The sequence below is a fragment of the Cryptosporidium andersoni genome (assembly GCF_001865355.1).
Source record: "Cryptosporidium andersoni isolate 30847 chromosome Unknown contig_16, whole genome shotgun sequence".
Lineage (NCBI taxonomy): Eukaryota > Apicomplexa > Conoidasida > Eucoccidiorida > Cryptosporidiidae > Cryptosporidium > Cryptosporidium andersoni.
In genome coordinates, this window is record NW_027122831.1 from 88,906 (window position 1) to 113,577 (window position 24,672).

At 32.4% G+C, this 24,672-nt stretch overlaps 12 protein-coding genes across 12 annotated transcripts; 7 read left to right on the forward strand and 5 right to left on the reverse strand.

Moving 5' to 3' along the window:
• Positions 1–251: 251 nt before the first annotated feature.
• Positions 252–3,902, forward strand: cand_021070 (uncharacterized protein; the record flags this gene model as incomplete). The annotated part of the gene is made up of 1 exon (XM_067212337.1): positions 252–3,902. The coding sequence occupies one exon, from the start codon at positions 252–254 to the stop codon at positions 3,900–3,902; it is 3,651 nt and encodes a 1,216-aa protein (XP_067068971.1).
• Positions 3,903–4,193: 291 nt separating this feature from the next.
• cand_021080 (malate:quinone oxidoreductase family protein) lies at positions 4,194–5,807 on the forward strand (the record flags this gene model as incomplete). Its single annotated transcript, XM_067212338.1, has 1 exon — positions 4,194–5,807. One exon carries the CDS (start codon positions 4,194–4,196, stop codon positions 5,805–5,807), a length of 1,614 nt encoding a protein of 537 aa, XP_067068972.1.
• Positions 5,808–5,921: 114 nt separating this feature from the next.
• Positions 5,922–6,341, reverse strand: cand_021090 (protein phosphatase inhibitor 2; the record flags this gene model as incomplete). Its single annotated transcript, XM_067212339.1, has 1 exon — positions 5,922–6,341. The coding sequence occupies one exon, from the start codon at positions 6,339–6,341 to the stop codon at positions 5,922–5,924; it is 420 nt and encodes a 139-aa protein (XP_067068973.1).
• Positions 6,342–6,973: 632 nt separating this feature from the next.
• Positions 6,974–7,546, forward strand: cand_021100 (60s ribosomal protein L9; the record flags this gene model as incomplete). Its single annotated transcript, XM_067212340.1, has 1 exon — positions 6,974–7,546. One exon carries the CDS (start codon positions 6,974–6,976, stop codon positions 7,544–7,546), a length of 573 nt encoding a protein of 190 aa, XP_067068974.1.
• A 369-nt stretch (positions 7,547–7,915) lies between these two features.
• cand_021110 (uncharacterized protein) lies at positions 7,916–10,237 on the forward strand (the record flags this gene model as incomplete). Its single annotated transcript, XM_067212341.1, has 1 exon — positions 7,916–10,237. One exon carries the CDS (start codon positions 7,916–7,918, stop codon positions 10,235–10,237), a length of 2,322 nt encoding a protein of 773 aa, XP_067068975.1.
• Positions 10,238–10,272: 35 nt separating this feature from the next.
• cand_021120 (uncharacterized protein) lies at positions 10,273–13,877 on the reverse strand (the record flags this gene model as incomplete). The annotated part of the gene is made up of 3 exons (XM_067212342.1): positions 10,273–13,671; positions 13,742–13,765; positions 13,803–13,877. The coding sequence occupies 3 exons, from the start codon at positions 13,875–13,877 to the stop codon at positions 10,273–10,275; spliced, it is 3,498 nt and encodes a 1,165-aa protein (XP_067068976.1).
• Positions 13,878–14,001: 124 nt separating this feature from the next.
• cand_021130 (60s ribosomal protein L7A) lies at positions 14,002–14,793 on the reverse strand (the record flags this gene model as incomplete). Its single annotated transcript, XM_067212343.1, has 1 exon — positions 14,002–14,793. One exon carries the CDS (start codon positions 14,791–14,793, stop codon positions 14,002–14,004), a length of 792 nt encoding a protein of 263 aa, XP_067068977.1.
• A 646-nt stretch (positions 14,794–15,439) lies between these two features.
• On the forward strand, positions 15,440–16,369 carry cand_021140 (60s ribosomal protein L5; the record flags this gene model as incomplete). Its single annotated transcript, XM_067212344.1, has 1 exon — positions 15,440–16,369. The coding sequence occupies one exon, from the start codon at positions 15,440–15,442 to the stop codon at positions 16,367–16,369; it is 930 nt and encodes a 309-aa protein (XP_067068978.1).
• A 274-nt stretch (positions 16,370–16,643) lies between these two features.
• Positions 16,644–17,558, forward strand: cand_021150 (uncharacterized protein; the record flags this gene model as incomplete). Its single annotated transcript, XM_067212345.1, has 1 exon — positions 16,644–17,558. One exon carries the CDS (start codon positions 16,644–16,646, stop codon positions 17,556–17,558), a length of 915 nt encoding a protein of 304 aa, XP_067068979.1.
• Positions 17,559–17,654: 96 nt separating this feature from the next.
• On the reverse strand, positions 17,655–19,958 carry cand_021160 (cleavage and polyadenylation specificity factor subunit 3; the record flags this gene model as incomplete). Its single annotated transcript, XM_067212346.1, has 1 exon — positions 17,655–19,958. The coding sequence occupies one exon, from the start codon at positions 19,956–19,958 to the stop codon at positions 17,655–17,657; it is 2,304 nt and encodes a 767-aa protein (XP_067068980.1).
• A 690-nt stretch (positions 19,959–20,648) lies between these two features.
• Positions 20,649–21,039, reverse strand: cand_021170 (uncharacterized protein; the record flags this gene model as incomplete). The annotated part of the gene is made up of 3 exons (XM_067212347.1): positions 20,649–20,783; positions 20,857–20,977; positions 21,011–21,039. 3 exons carry the CDS (start codon positions 21,037–21,039, stop codon positions 20,649–20,651), a joined length of 285 nt encoding a protein of 94 aa, XP_067068981.1.
• Positions 21,040–21,796: 757 nt separating this feature from the next.
• On the forward strand, positions 21,797–24,667 carry cand_021180 (histone deacetylase; the record flags this gene model as incomplete). The annotated part of the gene is made up of 1 exon (XM_067212348.1): positions 21,797–24,667. The coding sequence occupies one exon, from the start codon at positions 21,797–21,799 to the stop codon at positions 24,665–24,667; it is 2,871 nt and encodes a 956-aa protein (XP_067068982.1).
• Between the last annotated feature and the right edge of the window lie 5 nt (positions 24,668–24,672).

Sequence of the window (24,672 nt, forward strand, 5' to 3'; positions counted from 1 at the left end):
TTAGGTTATTAGCTTTGGCGCTAGGTTTGCCGGTATTACTATAAGCCCACATCTGAAATTCTCTTTATCTCAAGAAAAGTTACTTGTCTGTGACTTTGTAGGTAGGGGAGATAAAGTAACTATCAATATTTTAAGTATTTGATTTGTATACCCCTGTTGAAAAAGTTAACTGGTTTGGACCTCTGGTGGTTACTCAACTTGACTATAGAGGTCTTACTTTTTTTAGTTAATAAAATATAAGGGATTTTAATATGGTTAAACGAAATACGAAGAACACTGGGAATCCTAATAATGGTTATCAATCAAGTATTTTATCATTCTTTACACCATCAAGGAAAGGTGAAATAACTGCTAAGAATACCTTACAGACTATGGACTGTGAAATAGATTCAAGTCCTAGGAATTTAACACCACAGATAAATATGCAAAATAATGTAGAAGTAAGTAATTGTGTGGAAAGATTGGATAATTTGGAATTATTTTCGGCAGAACGAAGTATTCCTACAACGTGTGAAACTACTCCAACAACTGGTACATCTGTAAAGCTAAATCCTATAAATAGTAGTGGAAGAAGGATAAGGAAAATATGCGATGATGATGACGATGACGATGATGACGACGAATTTTTAATTAAGAAAATCTGTAGACAATCATGTTTATATAAGGAAGATAATGAGATAAATAAAGGGATTCCCGATCTTGATAACTTATTATATGAAATGAATGATGAAGAATCAAATGAGCTAATTATTAATTCAAGCATTGAAGTAAATAAATATAGTAAATTAGGTATGAATCTTCCAGATATTAAGTCTTTAAACAATGATGTACCCAAAAATATTGATATGGAGAGAGATGACTTTAATGAGGATGAGGAGGTTGCAAGAAAACTTCTAAGTACTACTGTTGCCCAAGGAAGTCAATTTTTTAGAGAATATGTGGAATTAATTGTTCAATATGGACGTCAGTTTTCTTTTCCACCATGGCTTCAATTAACAAAAATCAAAGATTCTAATGGAAGATATCCAACAGATCCGAATTATAATCCATCTACAGTTTGGGTACCAGATTCAAATAGTAAACTTGCTAAAGAAGAAAAGCATCATTTTACTCCAGCAATGCAACAATATTGGGAATTAAAGAAAGATCACTTCGACAAACTTGTATTTTTTAAAATTGGCAAATTTTATGAATTATTCTATATTGATGCTTGTTTATCTCAAAGATTATGTGATTTACGTTGGATGAGTGGAGATGGAAAACCTCATGTTGGATTTCCAGAAGCAGCTTTGCATGCATATGCTAATAAATTAGTTAATTATGGATATCGTGTAGTAGTAGTTGAACAGATGGAAACTCCAAAAGAATTAGAAGAAAGAAATAAAACTACATCTGGTATTAAAAAAGATAAGGCAGTAAAAAGAGGTGTCAATGAATTTTTTACAAATGGGACTTTAGTCAGACCCAATATGCTTAATGATATGGCAAGAATCCTTATGACTATATACGTGTTTTCAAAGGTAAATAATGAAGCTCCAGATAACATTATTAATGAAATAGGAATTGTCTGTGTGGATATTACAACTGGTAAAAGTGAATTATCTATTTTAAAAGAAATAGGTGATCATTTTCCTATGGTAAAGACACTTGTAACACAAGTACAGCCTAGAGAAGTTGTTTATCTATCTGGAAACCTCCCATTACCTATTTTGAGATATCTAAAAAATACTACTCCTACAATACAATTGACTTCATTTAGAGATTTTATGGAACCAATTCTTGCATCTAAAGATATTATAGAACACTTTCAACGTGTAAATGTTGAGATACCAACTATAATTAATGAATTGTGTACTAAATCTACAGCATTATGTACAGCATTATCTGGGACATTAAATTATTTAAAATCAATTTTATTATGTGATAGATTTATTCTTACTGGGAATTTCCAACAATACAACCCAGATGAAAAGCAATACCTCCTATTAGATGCTGAGGCTCTTAAAGATTTGGAACTTTTACAAACACAACAAGGTGATGAGAAAAATTCTTTATTTGGATTTTTAAAACATACTTCTACCCCTGGTGGTACACGTCTTCTCAGAAAGTGGCTTTCTCATCCATTAACTAATGCAGCTAGAATAAATGAGCGTCTGGATTGTGTTGAATGGTTTATTAATCACCCTGATGTACTATTTAATTTTTGCCGAGAACTTAAAGCAATATCTTCTAATGGTAGGGGTTCACCTGGCTCAAATCTTGATCTTGAACGCATTATAAATAGAATAACAACTGGAGCTCTACAAAATACTAGGGGTGCTATTTTTTTCGTAAATGTTATCCAAAAAAAGATTGTGGATTTTCTTACTTCTCTGGAAACCTTTGAAAAAGTTCTCGAATGCATTAGATCCAATTTTGGAGATATTGAATTACGTAAAAGTATGCCCACTTTACTTTTAGCTTTAACTGGTATGAATAATTTACAATGTGAAGAAAAAGCAACTGAACCTTGTCTTGGAGGCTTTTTGCCAGAAATATCCGGAATTATAGAAATATTAAGATCTTGGTTTGTTAAAGATATTAATAATGAATGGATACCAGCATCTGGAAATTATGATTTGTATGATTTAAATTTGTCTCTAATTAATGAAACTAAGGATAAACTTAATGCTGAATTGGAATTAATTAGCTCTAAATTAAATAATACAACTATTAAATTTGTCCATATGAAATATCGCTATGAAGTAGAGTGTCCTGATAATATCCCAAGATCTAAACTTCCGAAATTGGAGATAACATCATCAAAAAAAGGTTTTATTCGTTTTCACACTGATAAAATTAAAGATTTAATATATGAATTGGAATATAGAGAAGAACAATTGCAAAATAGTTTATTTCCATATATTCAAGAAGCATGTAAGATGTTCCACTCTCATTTCTCTTCATTTTCTGCTATTTCCGATTCACTTTCACAATTAGACGTGCTTATTGCTTTATCTATTGTGTCAATGGATACGACTGATGGCCCTTTTTGTAGACCAACTTTTTTGGAAGATTCAGGGAAACCAGTTTTAGAACTTACTAGATGCAGACATCCTGTAGTTGCACGGCTTAATAGTGGCTTTGTAGATAATGATATATTTTTCAATGCTAGAGATGTGCATGCATCATGTATATTAGTTACTGGTCCTAATATGGGCGGTAAGTCGACTGTGTTGCGCCAGACATGCATTGCTGTAATAATGGCTCATATTGGATGCTTTGTACCTGCTTCTAAATGTTCTCTAACTTTAGTAGATCGGATTTTCACAAGAATTGGAGCTTATGATTCTATATTAGAAGCAAAAAGTACTTTTTTGGTAGAATTAGAAGAAACTGCAACCATTCTAAAGTATGCTACAAGAAATTCCCTTGTTGTAGTGGATGAACTGGGACGTGGTACTTCAACTTTTGATGGGACTGCTATTTGTGTGGCTACTTTAGAATATATATCACATCATATTCAATGTAGATGTTTATTCTCAACTCACCTGCATTTGCTTTGCCAAGAATTTAGCGAGGATCCTAGTATTATTGCCTTTCATATGGATCTGAAATTGAGCCAAGATACTAAAACAATGACATTTCTATATAAATTTGTCCGTGGAATATGCCCTAAATCTTATGGTATGAATGTCGCACAATTAGCTGGTATTCCAGCCGAAGTTGTAGATAAAGCAGCGAATTTAGCAGGTGAGGTAGAACTTTGTACAAATATCTTAAGACATATAGCTTATGTAAGAGTTTTATTACTGAATATTATGGATTTAGATCCATGTGAAGCTTATAAGTTATTAAGTCTGAAAGAAAATAAGCTTTATAAAGACTTGAATAACTGTTCTCAACATAAAGTAGTGGTCTAGGTTACAATTTCTTTTTTTTCAAAGAAAAAAAGAGTAGGATAAGGAATATTGGCAATGCTTATCAATAAATTAGTATGTATTAAAGGTTAAGACTAAAGATGATTGTATTCCTCCGTATATTTTAGAAGAAAAGAGAGCGATTCCGAGAGTTGAGTGTCTCCTCATTTACAGCTGAATGTAATATACCGCCTGTTGTGGGTATATGTGTGGGGGTATTGCTAGATTTTTCTTTTTTTTACATTTATATTAGGTGGTGGAAGATAATTTAAAGCTTATGACCAAGGTTTTAGAATGCTCAGAAAATTTGTAAATAAGGAATTTCTGCATATTTCAGGGAGTTTTTGCATTGGATCCATATTAAATAATACAAGACGACTGACATCTGTAAAGAATACCGTTAAAGAACTTAGTCGAGATACAGATAATAAGCAGAATTGTGATATAAATAAAAGTGCCACTGATATTAACTTGGGATATTCAGAATTAAGGACCGGGACACTAAATACATCACCTCTTAAGGTAGCAAGTGATGCATGTCATGATGTTATTATTATTGGAGGGGGAGTTACTGGAACTGCCTTATTTTATACACTATCACGTTTTACAAATTTAAAACGTATTTGCTTAATAGAGCGTCATGGAGATGTGTCTCAAGTTGCTTCAAATGGACGGAGCAATAGTCAGACTATTCATTGTGGCGATATTGAAACAAATTATAATTTGGAAAAAGCTCGTAAAGTACTTAGGCAAGCTAATATGCTGAGAAATTATGCTACAAAACTTTCACCTAGCATGAGAGATCAAGTAATATTCAAACTTGGTAAGATGGTACTTGGAGTAGGTGAACTCGAATGTGAAATAATTGAGAAACGTTTTAATGAATTTAAGTTCTTATATCCACACATGAATTTACTTGGGAAAAGAGAGATAGGTGATATAGAACCATGTGTAGCTTATAAAAATACTATTACATATAGACCAGACCCTATTGCATCTATTTATGTTCCTGATGAGCATACAGGAGTGGACTATTATCAATTAGCTGTCTCTTTTTTAAAGGGAGCTACTGAAGCATGTGAGAATTCTAAAGGGAAGTATATAATGACATGTATGAATACGAAAGTTCTAGATATTATTAGAATGTCATCAAATGGAGATCTATATAAGGTTATCACAAATAGAGGTGAATTCTATGGTAGATATATTGTTGTAAGCGCATGTGGATATTCTTTATTATTTGCAAAAAAACTTGGTTATAATTCTAACCTAAGTTGTCTCCCAGTTGCTGGAAGCTTCTACTTTTCTTCTAGACCTTTGCTTAATGGTAAGGTATATACGATTCAAAATCCTGAATTACCATTTGCAGCTGTTCATGGTGATCCAGATATTATAATGAGGGATACAACTAGATTTGGGCCAACTGCACTTCCACTACCTTTATTGGAACGTAACAACTTAAAATCTATTGCTGACTTCTTTAAAATAGTAAATCCAGATTTAAATCTTGCTTTGGTTTATAAAGATCTATTCTGTAATTCTAGTTTGCGTAATTATGCATTAAGAAATATACTCTTTGAAGTTCCAATTATCAACAAAAACTTATTTATTAAAGATTGTAGAAAGATCATCCCTAGTCTAGATTCTAACAATATTAAATATGCCCATGGATTTGGAGGAATTAGGCCTCAAATTATTGATAAATCAAAGCGAAAACTCCTATTGGGTGAAGGTAAGATAACAACTGATGAGGGGCTGATATTTAATATTACTCCTTCTCCTGGTGGTACTACTTGCCTTGGAACTGCGGAGAATGACATGAGGATTATATGTAGTCGACTTGGGGCTCAAGTTGACGAATTGGAATTTAAAAAGACTCTTCTTCAAGGAGATTATTCGGTCGATTAAATTACTTATATATTGTTCCGATGAAGACTTTTAGGTTTATAGTCAGTGTAACTTTTTGTGCCTTTTGTAAATAAGTGTATAGTATGTTATTGGTTATTATTTAGTACTATTTATTCAAGTAGTGTTTCCATCTGAGCTATCATCAGATATATCTCTACCTATTAATTTAGCCATCAGAAATTCATTATAGTGAGATTTTCTTTTTTGTTCAAAATCATGGTTTTTTGTTTCTCGAGGTGATTGTATATTATATTCATCATTCTTCATCTGTTCCACATATTCGTTAAGCCTTGAACATAAATCTTGAGGATTAACATGCCTCACATCTCTTATTGAATTATCTGATTCATCTTCAGAGATACTTAAAATACTTAAGGACCCATTATAAGGGGTATCAGGTTCATTTATCACTATTCTTGTGCCTCGCTCTTGATTATGTAAAGCTATAGTCTCCTCATCCCACCAAACACCCCTAGGTGGTGATTTATCTACTTCGTCACAATCTTTCTTTTTTATTTTGAGTTCTCTCTGCATTATGAAACTACTCAGATCAGAGTTTAGGACTGCATTTCCTTGGCGGCTTAAAAGTAATACTTAAGTATACTTTCTAGTATCTATTATTCTCCAAATGAAGAATTAATCATCTCAAACTGAATTAGTGATATTAAGAGATATAATGTGTATAGGAGAATGTACTTAGTAAGTAATTACATGTATATTTACTATATAACATATAGTCCTTCAGCGATTTAAGTAATATAGCAAAATACTTATCTCATATTCTATAATTACATGTAGATTCTCTCTTATTGAATCGTATATTAGACCTTAGTAATGACAATAACCTGCCTTTAAGAGACTCCCGAAAATCTACTTAAAATCAATTAATGTAACTACTAGCGGCCAAATTTACCGCATGACTGTCTTGTCTCGTCTCGTATTTGCTAGTACCATTGTCTTAGTAAAAGTATTTGCTATATAAAGTCTCTAAGTCTGTAAGTAGTAATCGTTATGCTTAAACCTTTTAGCGGTTATATCAACTTAAAACAAAGCAGCTTGTATGAAGAGACGAAAAATAGTCAAGGAGAAGGTTAACTTTTCTTCTATATAAACCAAGAGGCAGTAGTTTTTTTTTTCTATAGAGGACGGCCTGATTCGGTGGGGAAATGAAGAATATATTTGCGCATGAGTCATTCCGTGTTTTGGAAGGCACAAGTGTTTCAGTCAAATCACGTACTGTTACAGTTACAGGGAAGTTTGGTTCCGTTACACGATCTTTCAATCATTTACCAGTAGATATCAAATTATGTAAAAATGGGAAGTTTGTGCGTATTGAAGTTTGGTTTGGCACCCCTCGCCACCAATCTGCTATAAACACTGTATGCTCAGCTATCAAAAATATGATGATTGGTGTTATGAAGAAGTTTGAATATAAAATGCGTTTTGTATACTCTCACTTCCCAATCAATTCTAATATTACTAATAATGGTACATTGATTGAAATCCGAAACTTCCTTGGAGAGAAGAGAGTTCGTACTGTGAAGATGTTACCTGGAGTAACTGTTGAGAAGTCAAACTCTGTAAAGGATGAAATCATTATCACTGGTACCGATTTAGAACTTGTATCTCGTTCGGCTGCCTTAATTCATCAATGTGCTTTGGCTAGGAATAAGGATATCCGCAAATTTCTTGATGGTATTTACGTCAGTGAAAAGGGGACCTTTATCAAAGAAGAGTGAATAAACACCAAGCTATTAAAATTTGAAGTGATAATTCACACTATTACCTTTAACAATACTTAGTAACTAATGTTAATTATTAGATTTGATATGTATCATCCTGTTTGTAAAACTTTATTAATAGGGATATATACCTAATGAAATACAGTAAGAATGAGATTTTCTATTTTCTCTTCTAGATATTAGTTTTATGCACTCCTTTTAGTAATGAATTTAGCTAATTCTAGGTGCAAAGTGGCTATTGTAGACTTACAATGTCAGGAGGTGGTGTTGCCGCCTTCGGCGTTGATTACTTGTAGCCTGAGCTAATGAATGTACCTACTATCTAGTTGTATAATTCCTTAAGTTAACTGTGTACAAGTAGTATAAATGACTGTATTGGCTGATAATGATGTAATCCGAAGACTTATATCTCTATTAGAGTCTAAAGATGTAGTAAACTTAGAAAATAATGTATTAGTTCTAACTCAACTCTTGAATAATAGATTATCAGGAAATCAGAACTCTAGAATAGTGGATTGTAACTGTAATAAGGCAAGCATAGTGAAATGTGAACTGAATGTTATCATAGCTAGAACTAGTTTGATATATTGCTTAAGAATCTCGCGAGAAGCCAACCATCTAATTACAAATAAAGTACCAAAACTATTGAAGAAGATATTAGCTATCTTAAATATACATCCAATATACTGTGAAATACATAATGATGCAGTTGAAGGACTATGTCTATTGTTAAGTAAGATGCCTACACTTAACGTACTAAAATCTATACAAAATAGCCTACAAGGCTACGCCTTTTGGATATATATGCAATCTGAGAGTACTGACCTCATTAATAAAGCCAAGGGATTAGTTAGTTTAGCCACTTGGATTCCAAGTATATCAAGTAATATTTTAGATTGTACAAGTTTAGTAAAGTTTGGATATACTCCATATAGTAGTGAATTGATTAATAGACTTATAAAAGACATTGAAATGACAATAGATAGGAGCTTTGATGAAGTAAAGCTCCTTATATCTAATATAAGTGGAGATATTATAGAAATTGTAGATAAATCTATACCTAGAGTTGTAAAGTCACTGGATTTATTAAGCTACCTTATAATGTACAGTGGCGTTATTGAACCACCAACTACCTCAAGGGAACAAAAGTACTCCAACTCATCTTATTCAATAGTTACTGTACTTATACCACACATTATACCACTACTTATAAAAGTAAGGTTAATTCTATGGGATATAATTTATTACTTAGTAGCAGAACGTATTACAATGCTTAATTCTAAAGAATCTGATTCTGAAGACATTACTATTCAAGTTATAGAATTTATAAATTTAATGGTATTACTAAGGTTAAAACAAAAAATTCCATTAGAATCTTATTTTGAAGTGAATTTGATAAATAAAAGTAATATTAAATTATATGGTCACTTGTTTGAGCTTAACAGATGTATAAAGCAATCATTTAATACTTTAGTTATTAGCTCAGGGAAGACCGGAGTTGTTTTATTTTCTTCAATGCTTTCCAAATTTATGAAACAAATCTTTCAAACAAATTTTACCCCTTGTTGGTATGAGAACCTATTTAATACCCAAAATAACAATAAGTGTAATCAATTAGTTGGGATAATCGGCAATATATCAAAGAATCACCATTGCAAGTTGGCTTTTGGGCTAGATACTATTATTAATACTGAAGATCAACCAAATCCAGAGTGCCTATATAATAACGAACTTATTATTCAAGCTCTTGGATTCTTTGATAAATTGTTTAAAGAGATCCACAAAGTCCAAGAACTTGAAAAACCCTTATATAAACAGAAATCAGAATTCCTTGAACAAATTTCATTGGCTGAAGATCAGATATATCAAATCTTGACATCTATTTCAAATGTATATAGAATAATAAGACAATTACATGCAGAGTTGAGATTAATTGAAAGTTCATCTACTACAGTTCAGGATAGCCTCCCGTTTATTGATAAAACCATTATAAATATATCTATGAATATAGTAATCAAAAACAAAGGTTTTATTTCTATTTATAGTGAAGTACCTACTACTTACAAAGCAATTGACTCACTACACATCTCTATTCTCCATCTACTATTTGCAATTATAGATATAGAGACTGGAACATTCTTGGTTTCACTTGAAGTTGGTTATCAAATATTTAATATTTTAAAGTATATAGAAAGTTCTGATCATAGCTCTAGATTTCTTCAAGAACCACCTTTCATCTCTGTATATAAAGCTATGCAAAGAACACTTGCTACTTTCATGCCTAGAAAAAACATCTCTAAAAAAATTAAAGATGTCAATATAAATCAAGAATCAGAGAAAGTTGTTTCTATTAAACCTGAATATTCTCAATATTTTAATAATACGAGCAATTACTCTATTAATCCTAGTATATATGTAACTAAGCCAACCACTAGCACACCTCCAATAAATCCTACAGTTGATAGTAATGATTCATTACAAAATTTACCAATGATAAATAACTGCCCTACGATATCAGAACCTCTAGTTGATCCCCCTATATCTCCTATTCTTGAAGTTAAATCACCTGAAATTACGACATCTCCCTTAAGTAGTATTGATATCAACACAGTACAGGAATCAGACTTAGATATCGTTTGGCAAATGGAATCTTCATCTGAAGAAGAACAAGATTCCCAAAAGATCTAATTATATTAACTAGTAAGCTTGAAGTTTGCATTAAATTATAAATGAACAAGATAGTGAGTTATCTGATTCCACTGACTCGGAGTTACAACTAAGTTCTCTTTGTCTATTTTACTATATTTAGTACTTTTAGAAGGTAATTTTAAAGTCATCTTTGATATAGGTTGATCATTTGTATTACTTATGTATTCCCCAATATCTCCTAACTCCTGAGGATATGCTAATAGAGAATTCTGTTTATTTAAATTAGGTACTTTTTTGTTAGTACTATTTAAACCTTGTACTCCTAGTAATATGCTCTGTACCGACTTATTAAGCAATTTCAAGCGATATCTTAATTCCATATCATGTTTGGTATATTTATCCCATATATCTACAACATTCTTGTTTTCTGGTGAGCTTGTCACCCCAAAGATTGGCATTGAGCATCTATGAACCAAAATTTCATGCTGTATATTCTTAAAATCACTTATAAGATTTAATAGAGTCTTATGCTCATTGGTAACATCAGTAAATAGTTTCCCAATATCTTTTGTATTTAAATCTTCACTTGGTTGAGTTTTGTTTCCTTCTATATCACTTTTTTGAGTACTAACAAGATTGTCAACTTTTTCCAATTCTAAATATCCCTTAAAATCTCGTCCTGTATAATTGTAATCCTTCCCAACTCTTTCTTTTTCATTTTGTAAATCCAATAATTTTTTTGCTAATGAATCCAAAGTATTACATCCAAAAGAATTTAACAATGGCATTTGCCTAAACTGCTGAATTTGCTTATAATACAAAATTTGCTTCATTTTGTCATTTGGATTATATTTTGCTAAATCAAGCTGCCACTTCTCCATCTCCATTAAATATATCTTATTTTGTAAAATACGAATGAATTTTCTAAGATATATAGGTTCTAGAACATCTACTTCGCTGTAAGCTTTAATTTTAGGGATATTTTTTTGAATTTCCAGATTTTTTTGCAAGTCATCGATTTGCTGTTTTAACTTTCTTATATTATCCTCATCAAGTTTAATTTGATTCTCATCCTTTTGTGTCTGGATTTCAAATACTTCAATTTTACTCATTAGATCTTGCTTCAAACTTTGGAGTTTTTTATATTCTGCATCTAAAGTCTTATATGAACTATACAAAACTCTTTGGTTTACCAACTCCTTCTCTAAAGTACGTACTTTTTCACTTAGTTGTCTGGATAAGATCTCAGCCTTTGCTCTCTCTTTTTTTGGATTCTCCATTATACTCTGATATTGGGATAGCTTAGGCATATTTTGAGAACTGATATCTATTGTTAAGCTATCCACTTGCTTAGAGTTGGATATATCTTGATTTGTAGTTATATCTTCTGCTTCTTGACTAATTGAATTTTCACTTGAATCTTCATTTTCTAGATATTCCTTTATTCTTTCACTAATATTTCGGCTAAGAATAATTTCAGGTGATTCATCGCCAGAATTTGTCTTTTCTAGAAGATTAATTAGACTATCAAAAGATGATTCTAGTTTTTGTAGTATGCAATAAATAGATGAAAATGTCGCATTTATATCTTCAGATTTACTTTTATGTAATTGAATAGTACAGTCAGTAGTATCTTTGAAAGCCGACTTTTGTAAATCTACTAAGTGACTCAAAGCTTCGCTTTTGCTATCTTTACCTTGAGTTACATCATACCAATATGAGCTTTTCCATGTATATAAGCTATAATCTATTGGGTAATGAACCCCCACCAGACTCAACTTGCCACATAAAGAATATAACTTTTCAGACAAATCCAGAGATATCCTAAATATATAGGAGAATTTGTCTATACTCAAGTAGCTACCTGAAACTCGGCTCATAATAGCTAGTGCAATGTTGATATTAAGTATTGCATCTATAGAGCATAGTGGAATATTTCTTTTAGTTGAAGTTAATTTCACATGATTAGATTCATTAGTATCCTTACTTTTATCTTCACTACTTAATAAGCTAAGATTTGTCTGCTCTAATTCATCAATTAAATCCAGTTTTGTCCTTAGCTCTGTTATTATATCATAAGTAACTCCAGGACTTAAATTATTATTCAAAATAGCTTGAAATATTTCATCTAAAGTTTTAAGAGTTAAATCTAAAAATGGAATATTTAAAGTAGAAAGTAGTGCATCACAGGATTTGTCAATTTCGCCAAGTTTGCACACTTTTCTATTTCGGTATTTTGAAATCAAATGACCTAAAGATACAACCAAAAATCCCAATTCTAGTCCGAATAGACAAACCCATTTAATTGTTCCTACCTTGTTTGTATTGTTTATTATCTTCTGTACTTCAGATTCAGAGAGATGTCTATATGCCTTATACTGTATATATTGTAAAAGAATATTGCATTGCCCAAATATTCTGTACAATTTAACAATAGTAGCTACATATTTGCAATAATTATGAAACCATAATTTATTAGATTGATCTTTGTATATATTATTTGTTTGTCTAAAGTTAGTTGCAGCATCAATAGATACCATCTCATCAAATCCTATACAACTCCCTAAAATCTGGCATAGAAATCTAGTGGTATCTTCATTATAATTAGCCCATAATATTCCAAGTTCATATTCTAAAGGGCTCATTACACCCTTAATAATTTCTTCATCCTTAAAATGGTTAACTTTGTCTAGTACTTCTTGATCAAATAATTTATCAAGTATACCATTTTTATTACCTATATTATAAGTGAAGCGTCCTTTAAATTTCTCAACAGTGACTGATAGATTAGAGAGTTTTTGACTTTGTTTCTTAATTATTACTTTATACTTTTCTCTTTCGCATATATAATCTTTGTGTAATTTTTCTAAGGTACTTTTAAAATTTAAACTAGCCTCGGTTAGTTTGTCTAGTTCACTTCTTAACCCTTCTTCTACCAATTTATATTGTTGTAAAAGGAGTTGATCTACATGTATTAATTCCTCATAACTTGAGATTTTTGTTTCTTGTTCTGCATTTTGTTTCTCTAATTTCCGAAGTTTATCTTTGATATTATCTCGATCTTGATTTATCTCTTTAAACCTCTCATTATTTATACTAAGTTGTTTTGCCATACTAGATACATAAGATTTCCACTTTATATTTAAAGTATCATACATACTCAATATTTTCTGGATCTCTTCATCTTTATCTTTAAGTTTGGATATACTCTCGTCTAACAAATTTTTCATTTGATCATATAACTCATCTGCACTAGCTCTATCTTCCTTATATTTTGTTAGCTCTTCCTTCAATTTGAAATTTTCTTCCAGTAGTTTCACAAGCTCTTCTTCTGTATCATTCCTTTCCCTCTTTTGTTCATTATTATGACCTTCTTTTGTTTGTCTACTTGATCTTAAATCATCTAAACCTTTATTGGGTATTGAAGTCCTCATATTTAATTTTCTACTTAACCCATGAATACTCCAATATACCTAGAAACATGAAAATAAAAACCTTGTTAATCTTAAAAGCCATAGGCCTGTGGGATGCCACGCTACTTACATGTTCACGGCGCCGTAACCACACCTAAAAAAGTCAAAATATCTATAATATAAAGGTTTACGTGGCTTAATAAAGTCAATTTATTGGGTATACAAACAAATAAATAAACTAAAATCTTAGAATAATCTCTATCCATACAATTACAGTAGTAAGTAGTCAAGGTGACCCTAATTTCCTATTTTAACAGGGTTCGACCCTCATCATCTCAGCTATCTATCTAATCTATATCAAGATACAAGTCTAAATTAAAAATTATATTTCTATGCAACGAGACCTACTTTCTTGGCTTGTTCCATTGCAAGAATCTTCTCTTTACGCCTAATTACATGCTGTGCCTTAACTCCCATAATCCCACCTCCCCATTTCCTCCTCAACTCTAAGTTTTCATTGTATTGAGCCATAAAATTCCTGCATAGCATATCAAATTCAGCCTGATCCTCCTTTCTTACTGCTTCTATTGCTATGACGGCAGCCGTCTTCTTACCAACTAGCTTACCCAATCTTGCCTTACCTCCTAGTATGCAAAATGCAACATCTTTTTTCCTGCACAATGCCGGTAAGAAACAAACAATTTCAATGGGATCAACATCAGATGCAATAACGACTAACTTTGCTTTCTTCATCTCTATTAAGTCTGTAACGTGATTAACACCATATTTCAGAAATATTGGTTTCTTACTTTCTAATACCTCACCTGCGGCTAACTTTTGAGCTTCACTTTGTAATCTAGCTTTCTTTTCAAGGCGAGTTTCTGGTTTATATTTACCCATGAGACGTAAAAGTTGAGATGCTTGGTTTTTGTCCAATGTGCAAGTAAATTGGTTTAAAGCTGGAGGAACCTTCAAACGTCTTAAGATCGTACTCTTCTGACGTTGGAGTAATATATAGCGTGGATAACGTACATATCTAGTTAAGTCACTCTTTGGACGAATATCTCCACCTAGTCTAAAGTTCTTTGGTGTCTTCTCAAATAATGGATGATTAGGTGTCTTCTTAGAAGATGACCCCCCACTAGACTTCTTGTTTAAGGTCGACTTGTTTGCTGCCACCATTCTATTGTATTCCTTTACTTAAATTCCTGTAGAAGATCGTTTTCTTAATATTTCCCTTATTAAGGAAAGTTTGAATCTCTTGAACTAATCCTTCAAGCTTAAGGTCTGAAAACTAACCACCGCCAATGAAATATTTAAGTATTTATAATGCGGTTTAGTATAAGCAATTTTAAATATTAAATTTACATTCTAGTGTGATGTAAAATTAATCTTTAACTATTTAGCAAATATTGTATGTATTAAAATTTAATAGTGGACGTGTCTCTATATATCTAATTATTGGGATATTAGAGACGAGACAAGCTTTAAAAAGCATTATATAACTGAAAAGAACCGGTATATAAAAGTTAACTTGTCTCAAAAAGATTTGAGACGAATATATATGGCGCTTAGAGACAGCCCTAGTTACTCTAATCTAAATAGCTGTAGTGGTTTATTTACTATTATATCATAGTAATATTGAAAGGTTTTATAATATAGAACGTAAATTAGCTGCACTGCTGTAGACATTTAAGAAATTGTACCGGTTAGTTGAATTGAGCTTTTATATTACGTATAACCCAGAAATATTTTTGCTGAAGCCTTTGTGATTGGTGGAAATAGGATTTGAATATCAAATTTTTACTTTATATAGAGATCATTCAAAATGGCATTTGTAAAGGTTGTGAAGAATAAGGCATATTTTAGCAGATATCAAGTTAAACCTCGCCGTCGTCGTGAAGGCAAAACTGATTATCAGGCTCGTCGTGCCATGATTACTCAAGATAAGACGAAATATAATTCCCCTAAATATCGTCTTGTCGTAAGAAGTACAAATAGAAGAGTGATATGTCAGATAATATCATCTACTATTGAGGGAGATCGTGTTCTTTGTCAAGCAGACTCTACTGAGCTAGTACATTATGGTATCCCAGTAGGCCTTTCGAACTTTTCAGCTGCATATTGCACAGGTTTGTTATGTGCCAGACGTGTACTCAAGAAATTGAGTATGGATACTATATTTAGTGGTGTAGGTGAAATAACAGGTGATGACTATCATGTTGAGGAGGAGGTAGAAGAGAGGAGACCATTTAAATGTATCTTAGATGTAGGTTTAGCAAGGACAACATGCGGCAATCGTGTATTTGCAGCTATGAAAGGTGCTGCAGATGGTGGGATATATATTCCCCACTCACCATCTCGCTTTCCAGGATATGTTAAAGGGGAAGGTGACACTGAAGATTCATTTGATGCAGAAGTTCTGAAAAATCGTTTATTGGGTAAACATGTTGCTGACTATATGAGAATTTTAGAAGAAGAAGATCCAGATAAGTATCGAAGTCAGTTTTCTCAGTACATTAAAGCCGGTGTCACTGCTGACAATTTAGCTGATATGTATATTAAGGCTGTTAAAGCAATCCATGCTGATCCAACTCACAAAAAGGAGAAGAGAAAAGTTCCGAAGACAATTATTGGGGATGTAGTTAAGACACCTCACTCTCAATATGTACGTCATGTTAAATTAACTAGGGAACAGAGAAAAGAACGTGTGCAGAAGAAAATAGAATTAGTAGCCCAAATGGCTACCGAAGAGTAATAAGGTTAGCCTTAATTCTAGTTTGCACAACCCTAATTATTTCTATTATTTACTGAATAGTATAGATCTATATCCAACTCTAAATATGTAGAATACTCATTCTGAAATATAGGGATCCCACTTTGCTACACTTTTGTTATTATCTGATAATATCTTCACGCACGTAGTAATATTATACTTTACCATTGTAGGCGGGCAATTTAAGCGCCTTAAGATTTTAACAGGTGGTGCAGGCTTAAAACTTGTAAATATTTAAAGGCTTCAACCCACATTTATGGGGTCTAAAGAAGATGATAACTCTGAAGGTATACATTTGGAAGGTATAAATTTGACTAGTTCAAAGGATACGCAATTAGAAACAGATTCTGATGAACTTTTTTCACTATTCATTAAAGAAATTGATGAAGAAAATAAACCTTACCAAAAAGTGAATAGAAATGGCTTTAAAAAGATAGACGAAATTTCAAGATATATACAGAATGGAGAATTTCAGGTTAATAGCGACTCTAACTGCTTAGATACAAGTAGAGTTCTAACTAATACTGACACCCTAGAGAGTGCTGATGAGGAGATATTAAGATTGACTTCTCGAGTATTTGTGAATAGTTTTGAAATCTTGAAATTACCAGTAAATAGCTCTTATGAGGCTATCAGACGTCAATACCGTAAATTATCACTACTTATCCACCCTGATAAGTGCTCTCACAAATCTGCAAGAGAAGCCTTTGATATACTGAATAGAGGCTATGAAGAATTGCAGAAGTCAGAAAATCGTTTAAAATATAAACAAGTGTGGAAGCAAGCCGAAGAAATAGTCTTGAAAGAAAGAAAAAAACGAATGAAATTAATGAGGAAAAAACAGCGGAAGGGGTTAATAAGTAAAGAAGAAATAGAAATGGAAGAACAATCCAAAAGTACAAATGAACTTCAAAAGGAGATCATAGATATGTGTGAAAAAATCTTGAAAGAATATGAAGAGAAAAGAGAATATAGTGAGAGATGTAAAGCTGCCAATGAACAATTTGAACGACAAAGATTAGAAGAAATCCACAATGAAGAAAAGCGAAGGTGCATACAAAGAAAACTTTGGAGTGCCTCTATGGATGAGCGAGTTGGGAATTGGAGAGAATACAAGAGAGCTGTTGAAAAAGGTACGATAAAACTAGATACATTTAGAGGTGTTAAGTAGACAAGGTTAGTTTCATAGATTTACAAATTATAGGTATCTATTATAAATCTTTATATAATTCCTTAAATAACAAGTCTAAGAAATACAGTACATTTATTAATTATCTGGACTCCACCTTAATGGAAGAATTGTCTCTTCTACTCTATGCATAACTTTAATGACTGATTCTTGAATTTGTTGATCTACCGGATAAGTTAAAACTTGCCTATCTTTAAATAGTACTGTGACTGCAATAGAGCGTGACTGCTCATCACTAAATTCATTACCATGTTTATGTGCATAAAAATAGAAATCTTGGTGATGTTCCTTTTGTTTATGCTCAAGTTTATTTTGATGTTGAGGAGCTTTTCCAGGGATACAAGGTCCAAAATTAGAGGAAAGACATTCCTTGAGGATTTTATAAAATCTATTTTCATCATAAGTGGCTAGTCTTTGATCTGGCAATTCCTGAAGATCATCTGGAACATGTTGTATAACTTCATTTGTGGGATTTGTTCCAATAAGGTCAACAATTATAAATGAGATTGAATCAGCAACTAGATCGTTAGTTAAACTTGAATTCCATTCAATGAGAAGTTCCCAATTTGAACAATCTAAACCTGCGCCCTTATATAGCGAAATAGAGTGCTTATGAACAGTTACCAAATGTTCTTCAAATTGTACGTCATCAAAAATACCTTGTAAAGTTTTGGCAATATCACTAAGTTGTAACTTACTTGGAATATTTATTTTAAGTGTATGTCTTATACAAGATCTCTTAGTTCCTAATACTTGAAATAGCTCATTTGGATGAATAATTAAGGTAGATTCGAATGGACGAGCAATAACTAAAGCATCTTCAATATCTGCTGTTTTATGAGTTTTTATAGAATCTTCTATTGAATTTTGCTTAAGTTCTCGTTTTATAGTATCAGCAATACTACCAACTGCAGTTATGTTAAGTTGTATTGGAAAAGTTAAAGATACTTTTTGAAGAATTTCAGGAGCAAAAACGGCTAGAGATGGACAAAGTTCAGTTAGTTTATCTCTAAGCCTTTTGCATTCTCCTCTTTCTCCATGGACTAAAATAACATTTGGAACTTTCAAATTGCTTATAAACTCCTGAGTTTGAGCAAAATCTGAATGGGCAGAAAATGAAATCTGATCAAACTTTGCTTTTAAAGGAACCAACTTATCACCCAATTGAATAACATCTGGTTCCCTCCTCAGCTCATAAGCTGGAGTTCCTCGTATTGCATAACCTGTCAAAATAACCCCATTACGCTTATCTGGTGCCCAAACTTCAAATATATCTCTAGAAGTTCCATTTTGGAGCATACCAGGAGCTGCCATGATTACACAAGGTCCTTCAGTATAAATAGCATCCTTAATTTCAGAAATGGAGTTGACTGTCTTAACAAACTGAAAATTAAATGGGTTTATACCCATATCAGCTTGTTTTCTAACTGCGTCTCCACATTGATTTATATATGTTTCAAATACTCTCATACACTTCACAGACATTGGAGATGCATAATATATTGGGATATTATGTAGGCATGAAGTCTGAGCCCAATGTTCATCTAGTATTAGCAATAGTTCCTGAGCTCTTCCAATTGCAAAAACTGGGAGTAAACATTTACCTTGCCTTGATAAAATAGATTGTACACAACCTAAAAAACGTTTTTCACGGTCTTTCCTAGGTTCGTGTAGCCTTGTACCATAAGTAGATTCGCATATCAGAACATGTACATCCACTGGTGGAATCTCTGCACGTGGTACATGACGATCATCTTCACGGCTATAATCTCCAGTATATAAAATTCTAACTCCTCCTATCTCAACAAGAAACATACAAGCACCTAAAACATGTCCAGCTCCATAGCATGAAATTCTTACTCCATCTATTTCAGCCTGCTGTCTAAAGTCAATGATTTCAATCCGCTTCATAGCTTTTTCTATATCAGGTTCAGTATATAAATTTACACAGGATACTGGGGCCTCATCTGAATCAGCAGGAGTAGGAGAATTTGTTGAAAAACGATTCATACGAGCATAATCCTGCCATACTAGTTTACAAATAGCCTTTGTTGGTTCTGTCATGAAAATACGACCATTAAAATCTGTACTACTTACAAAGTATGGAAGTGCACCCGAATGATCCAAATGAAAATGTGTTACTAGACATAAATCAATTGAACTAACATCTACAGCATCAAATACTGGTAAGGAGCCAATACCAGAAAAAGCTGGATGAATTCCACAGTCAAACATGACAGAACGACCTTTAAATGTTACTACTACGCAAGAACGGCCAACTTCACACCCTGCCCCCAAAGCCTGAATGAATAAAGTCTCACTTCCAACTCTAATTGAGTGTTCAGTGTAATCTGGTTCCAAAATAACTTCAGTTAAAGTCATTTGTAAATGAACTCTCTAGTGACTTCAGCTAGGCTCGCCCTCCAAAGATAAAAAGCCTAATATATTGGATCAGATATACGCTATAATAAATGTACCCAATTGTTATTCCTAAGTAGCCAGGTTGAAACTAATATATTAAAGTAATAATTACCAAAAAGCTGACAAATATATAGGCGGTACACTCCCACCACAAATAAGAACTCCTTAGGTGCTATTTCAAAGAATGTATATATTAGAAAGTGCATGTATATAATAACAAGATTTTTATAAAGAGAGCTATTCAGATATAAACACAAAGTTGAGATACTTAATATTAGTATTATATTATATGCAAGTAATTGGTAACTTCTTATAATTCCCAACAAAAAGTTCGGACAAATTTTCATTTAGGTACTCCAAGAAATCATTTATAGTAGTTATGATGTCTTCTCTTACATTTCGAAGTATATTCATATCTAATAGTTTAACCTTATTACTCAATAAATCTTCTCTATAATGAAGTTTATATTAGAGATGAACTATTGTGTTCCTGCGATTTCTTAATGTCTTTTATTAGATAATCAAAATTATCCGATGCAAGAGATCCTACAGTATTATTTCTGTAGTAATTAGTACTAACTTTCCCACTAGTATTATTAATTTTTTCATAGTTACATGAGTCACTAGTAGTATCATCTGAAATATAATTCATTATATAATTTCTATATAGGATGTAGGAAATATAAGTTTCAAGTTTGAAATAAGACGCAATAAATGTTTAATTCCATACAATTTAGAATAATTTATACCTAAATATATGTTCTCCAATTGACCTAGTTGGGTAATCTCAGAAGAGTAATATAATAGATTTTAGAGTTTTATTAAAGAATACTAATAAAAAGTTCATGCAATTATTTACCTTTACAAATTCAAATCCTGTTCTCTTGTCTGAAATACACTTTATATTTTCTCTTCGTGTCTTTAAGTAGAATTCAATAATATCATAAATACACAGAATTTTTAGCAGTTTAAGTATATTGCTATTTAATATATTTTATTATTTATAACAATACTGTAAATTTGAGTATTTAACTGGAACCATTCATTTAACTTCCTTCCAAAAATTAATTTAGACATATCAGGGACATTTTTAGATTCTAGATTTGCCAAAAACTTATCAATACTACTTTTATTATATTTAAAAGTTCTTATTAATTGTCTCTGAATATTAGCACTTGGTTTCTTTGTTACCTGTGTTTGAGATACAAGCACAGCTTCAGACTTCTACTCATTATACTTCCTATTATTAAAATACATTGAATAATGCCTATTATGCGAGTTATTTTTAATATACCTAATATAATAAATTGGGTGCCATTCATTAGGGTGAATTTAAAATGATACTGCCAAGATTCTTGCAAACCACAGCTGGCCATTCCAAAGAGCAAAGACTACCTCTCCAACCTTGTATTTGTAAACCATATCCTCTATACACATATATGATGCCAATGTATCATTTTCCTCATCATTACTAGTTTTATCTAATTTATCAAACTAACGTTTACCCACTAAAATTCCATAAGTCTAGCTTTTAAGATCTTCAATATTGCAATCCCCACGTTATATTTAGCGCCATACTGTATTAAACTAATATATCTCAGATTACCGGTATTATTGCGGGCTATTTTAGAATGATCTAGTCATAAATTAGTGACAAAGTATATTAGCGTGTTACCGGTTACTTTAACTATTGCACAAAATTGTTTAGTTTTGATTACTAAATATTATTTGTAAATAAATAAACCACTAATAAATTTCTGGCTGGTGTCTCCATTAAATTATTAATATTAGCTTCAAGTATGGACTTACCTAAAGTCAAGGGGGAGGCAATACCAACAGAAGTAATTGATATTAGTTCTCCAATTGAAACGGAGACATTATTAAATACTGAAGCTGGAGGTAGAATATCATCTGAATCTGACACATCTGAATCAACTAATACTGAGAGTAATGATGAAGTTTTTCAGGAGAATCCTATGGAATTTGTGTATCCAATGTCTGAAAGTAATATCGTGATACCCCCTACATCTCAGACATCTACAAATCATGATATAGATGTAGAGAATTCAATAACTCACACCTTTAATCCTAAACCAAGTTTTTTTCAAAGACTTGTTATTGCTCGTGATACTGAAACCTTAAAAGAATATATTCATAGCCCTCTAAGATATATGATAAATGACAGGGATGCTCTAGGATGCTCAGCACTACATTTAGCCCTGTTGAACGCATATCCTGATATATTAGAAATTATCTTGAGTCCTCCAATTGCAGAAGAGCCTATTCGCTGTGTACAAGATAATGGAGATGAAAATATAACAGATTCAGAATCAATAGATCTTGCCACTGAGCAAGGAGGTATAATTCCAATTGATTTAACTACTCCATATAATGGAATTCCAGTAATCCAGTTAGCTTTATGTAAATCAGTATTTGCAGATAGGTATGAAGATTCCTTGAGATGCTTGGGTTTATTATTACCATATACATTACAGAATAATAATTCATCTCATACAACACAGTTAGACATAAATGCAATTGATTCATCAGGAGCTACAGTACTTCACTTAGGCTGCAGCTTTGGAGATTCCAGAATTGTTTCAGTACTACTTGAATATGGAGCTTTAGCTACATTAGCTGATCATTCAGGTAATCAAGCTGTCCATTATGCTATTTCAAGTAGAGATCCAGATACTTTAAGTGTTATTTTAGCTCATGGAGGTTCAGATCCATTACAGACTTCAACTAACACTGCTAATTTACTAAAATGTTGCATTGATAAAGCTGCTTGGAGATGTTTTTATGTTTTAATGTCAGATTTAGAGTATCAACAACATCCTATTTCAGAAAGTGAATATGATTTGCTATCATTCCATGCTCAAAAGTTGGGATTAGGAGATGAATTTTCAAAAGTATTTGGGCTTTCAGTTGAAGTAGCAACAAATGGAGAAGATTCAGAATTTGACAATACAGATCCAAATATTGTTGATGGTCCAATGGATGGACTTGTATCTACACATATTTTTACTACCAACATTTGTTCCAATCATATATCATTACCAGAACCGATTGATTTACCAATTAGACGTGCCAGAATAATAAACAGAGTACGTGAAAATCCCACAAGGTTGGATGTTTTAACCACTCCAAATGTTGGTATTTTACGTAGTAATGAATTTTCAACACTACAATGGACAGAATCAACCACATCAACACTTTTAGCAGATATTTTACGTGTTCATGACTGGGCCTATATTAGACTGTTACAACATAAAATTGCGGAAAGTACCCTAATTTGGGAGAAACGACCATACTCATTTGGAATACTAGATGAAGATACAGGACTCTCTCCTGGTTCATGGGAGGCAGCTATTGCAGCAAGTGGTGCTGTAATCAATGCTGTAGATGCAATTTGTCGTGGTGAAAATAGAAATGCTTTTTGTGCTATAAGACCTCCTGGTCATCATATGGGTACTTGGGGAGCTGCTCAATCTGTTGGTCGTGATGATGGTTCCCCATCTGGAACTCAGGGATTTTGTTTATTAAATAATATTGCTATAGCGGCTGCTTATTGTAGATATATGTATGCAAGTCATGGGATTGGTCGTATTGCAATTATTGATTTTGATATACACCATGGAAATGGAACTGAGCAAATTGTTCGTAATATTGTACCCAAAGATAGACATATCAAAACTAGACTGAACCCATGCCCAGGTATTGAATTGAACTTTCAACAAGATATATCAAGTTACAAGATATGGCGTGATGAGACAGATTCAAGCAATATATTTTTCTCTAGTATTCATGCATACGATGGGACATTCTATCCGGGTACTGGACCAGAAGAATATTCAACTCAGCCATATATTTGCAATGTTGCATTACCTGAAAATACTAATTCACATATATATCGTTCCAAAATCAAAAAGTCACTTCTACCAAAGTTACTTCAATTTAGACCTGACATTATCTTTATCTCAGCTGGATTTGATGCACATTTTATAGACACTATTGGTAAAGGATTTGTGGCCTGTACTGAAAACGATTTTGCATGGATTACCCAACAACTAGTTAGTATTGCTAACTTGTGTTGCAATGGAAGGATTGTATCAGTATTAGAAGGTGGATATAATACTAAAGGTTTGAATTTATCACCTTTGGCTAAATCAGTTGCAGCTCATGTTAGAACATTACAATGGACTTCCCCTAATCTAATGCCCAATCCTCAAGATTGGGAAGATGATGAACAATTAGATATATCTATCAATTATCAGGAACATGAAGATGTAAAAGTTATTGGAGATCGATTAGTAAGTGAACAAAAACAAGCTTATAATGCAACTACTCATAATGAGGTTTATAATGGTGAATCTCAAAACAATTGTACAGATAGTTCTAATACACAGCAAGGTACTAAACGTCCTAGAGTTGAGGAATCATCTTCTCAAACAAGTAACTGTTCATCAAGACCAAGGCGTGCTGCAGCAATTATAGCAGAAAATAGAATTCATATGAAGATACAAGCTGAGCTAGAATCTAAGGCAAGGTATAATATAGCGCTAAAGAAGAGCCTTGATGAAACAGTTGCTTCTACAGAAGAGAATAACTATGTAGTCCAAGATCCAGATAAGTCCATTGATGGCGATATAAAAGGGGAGGACAACTAGTCATT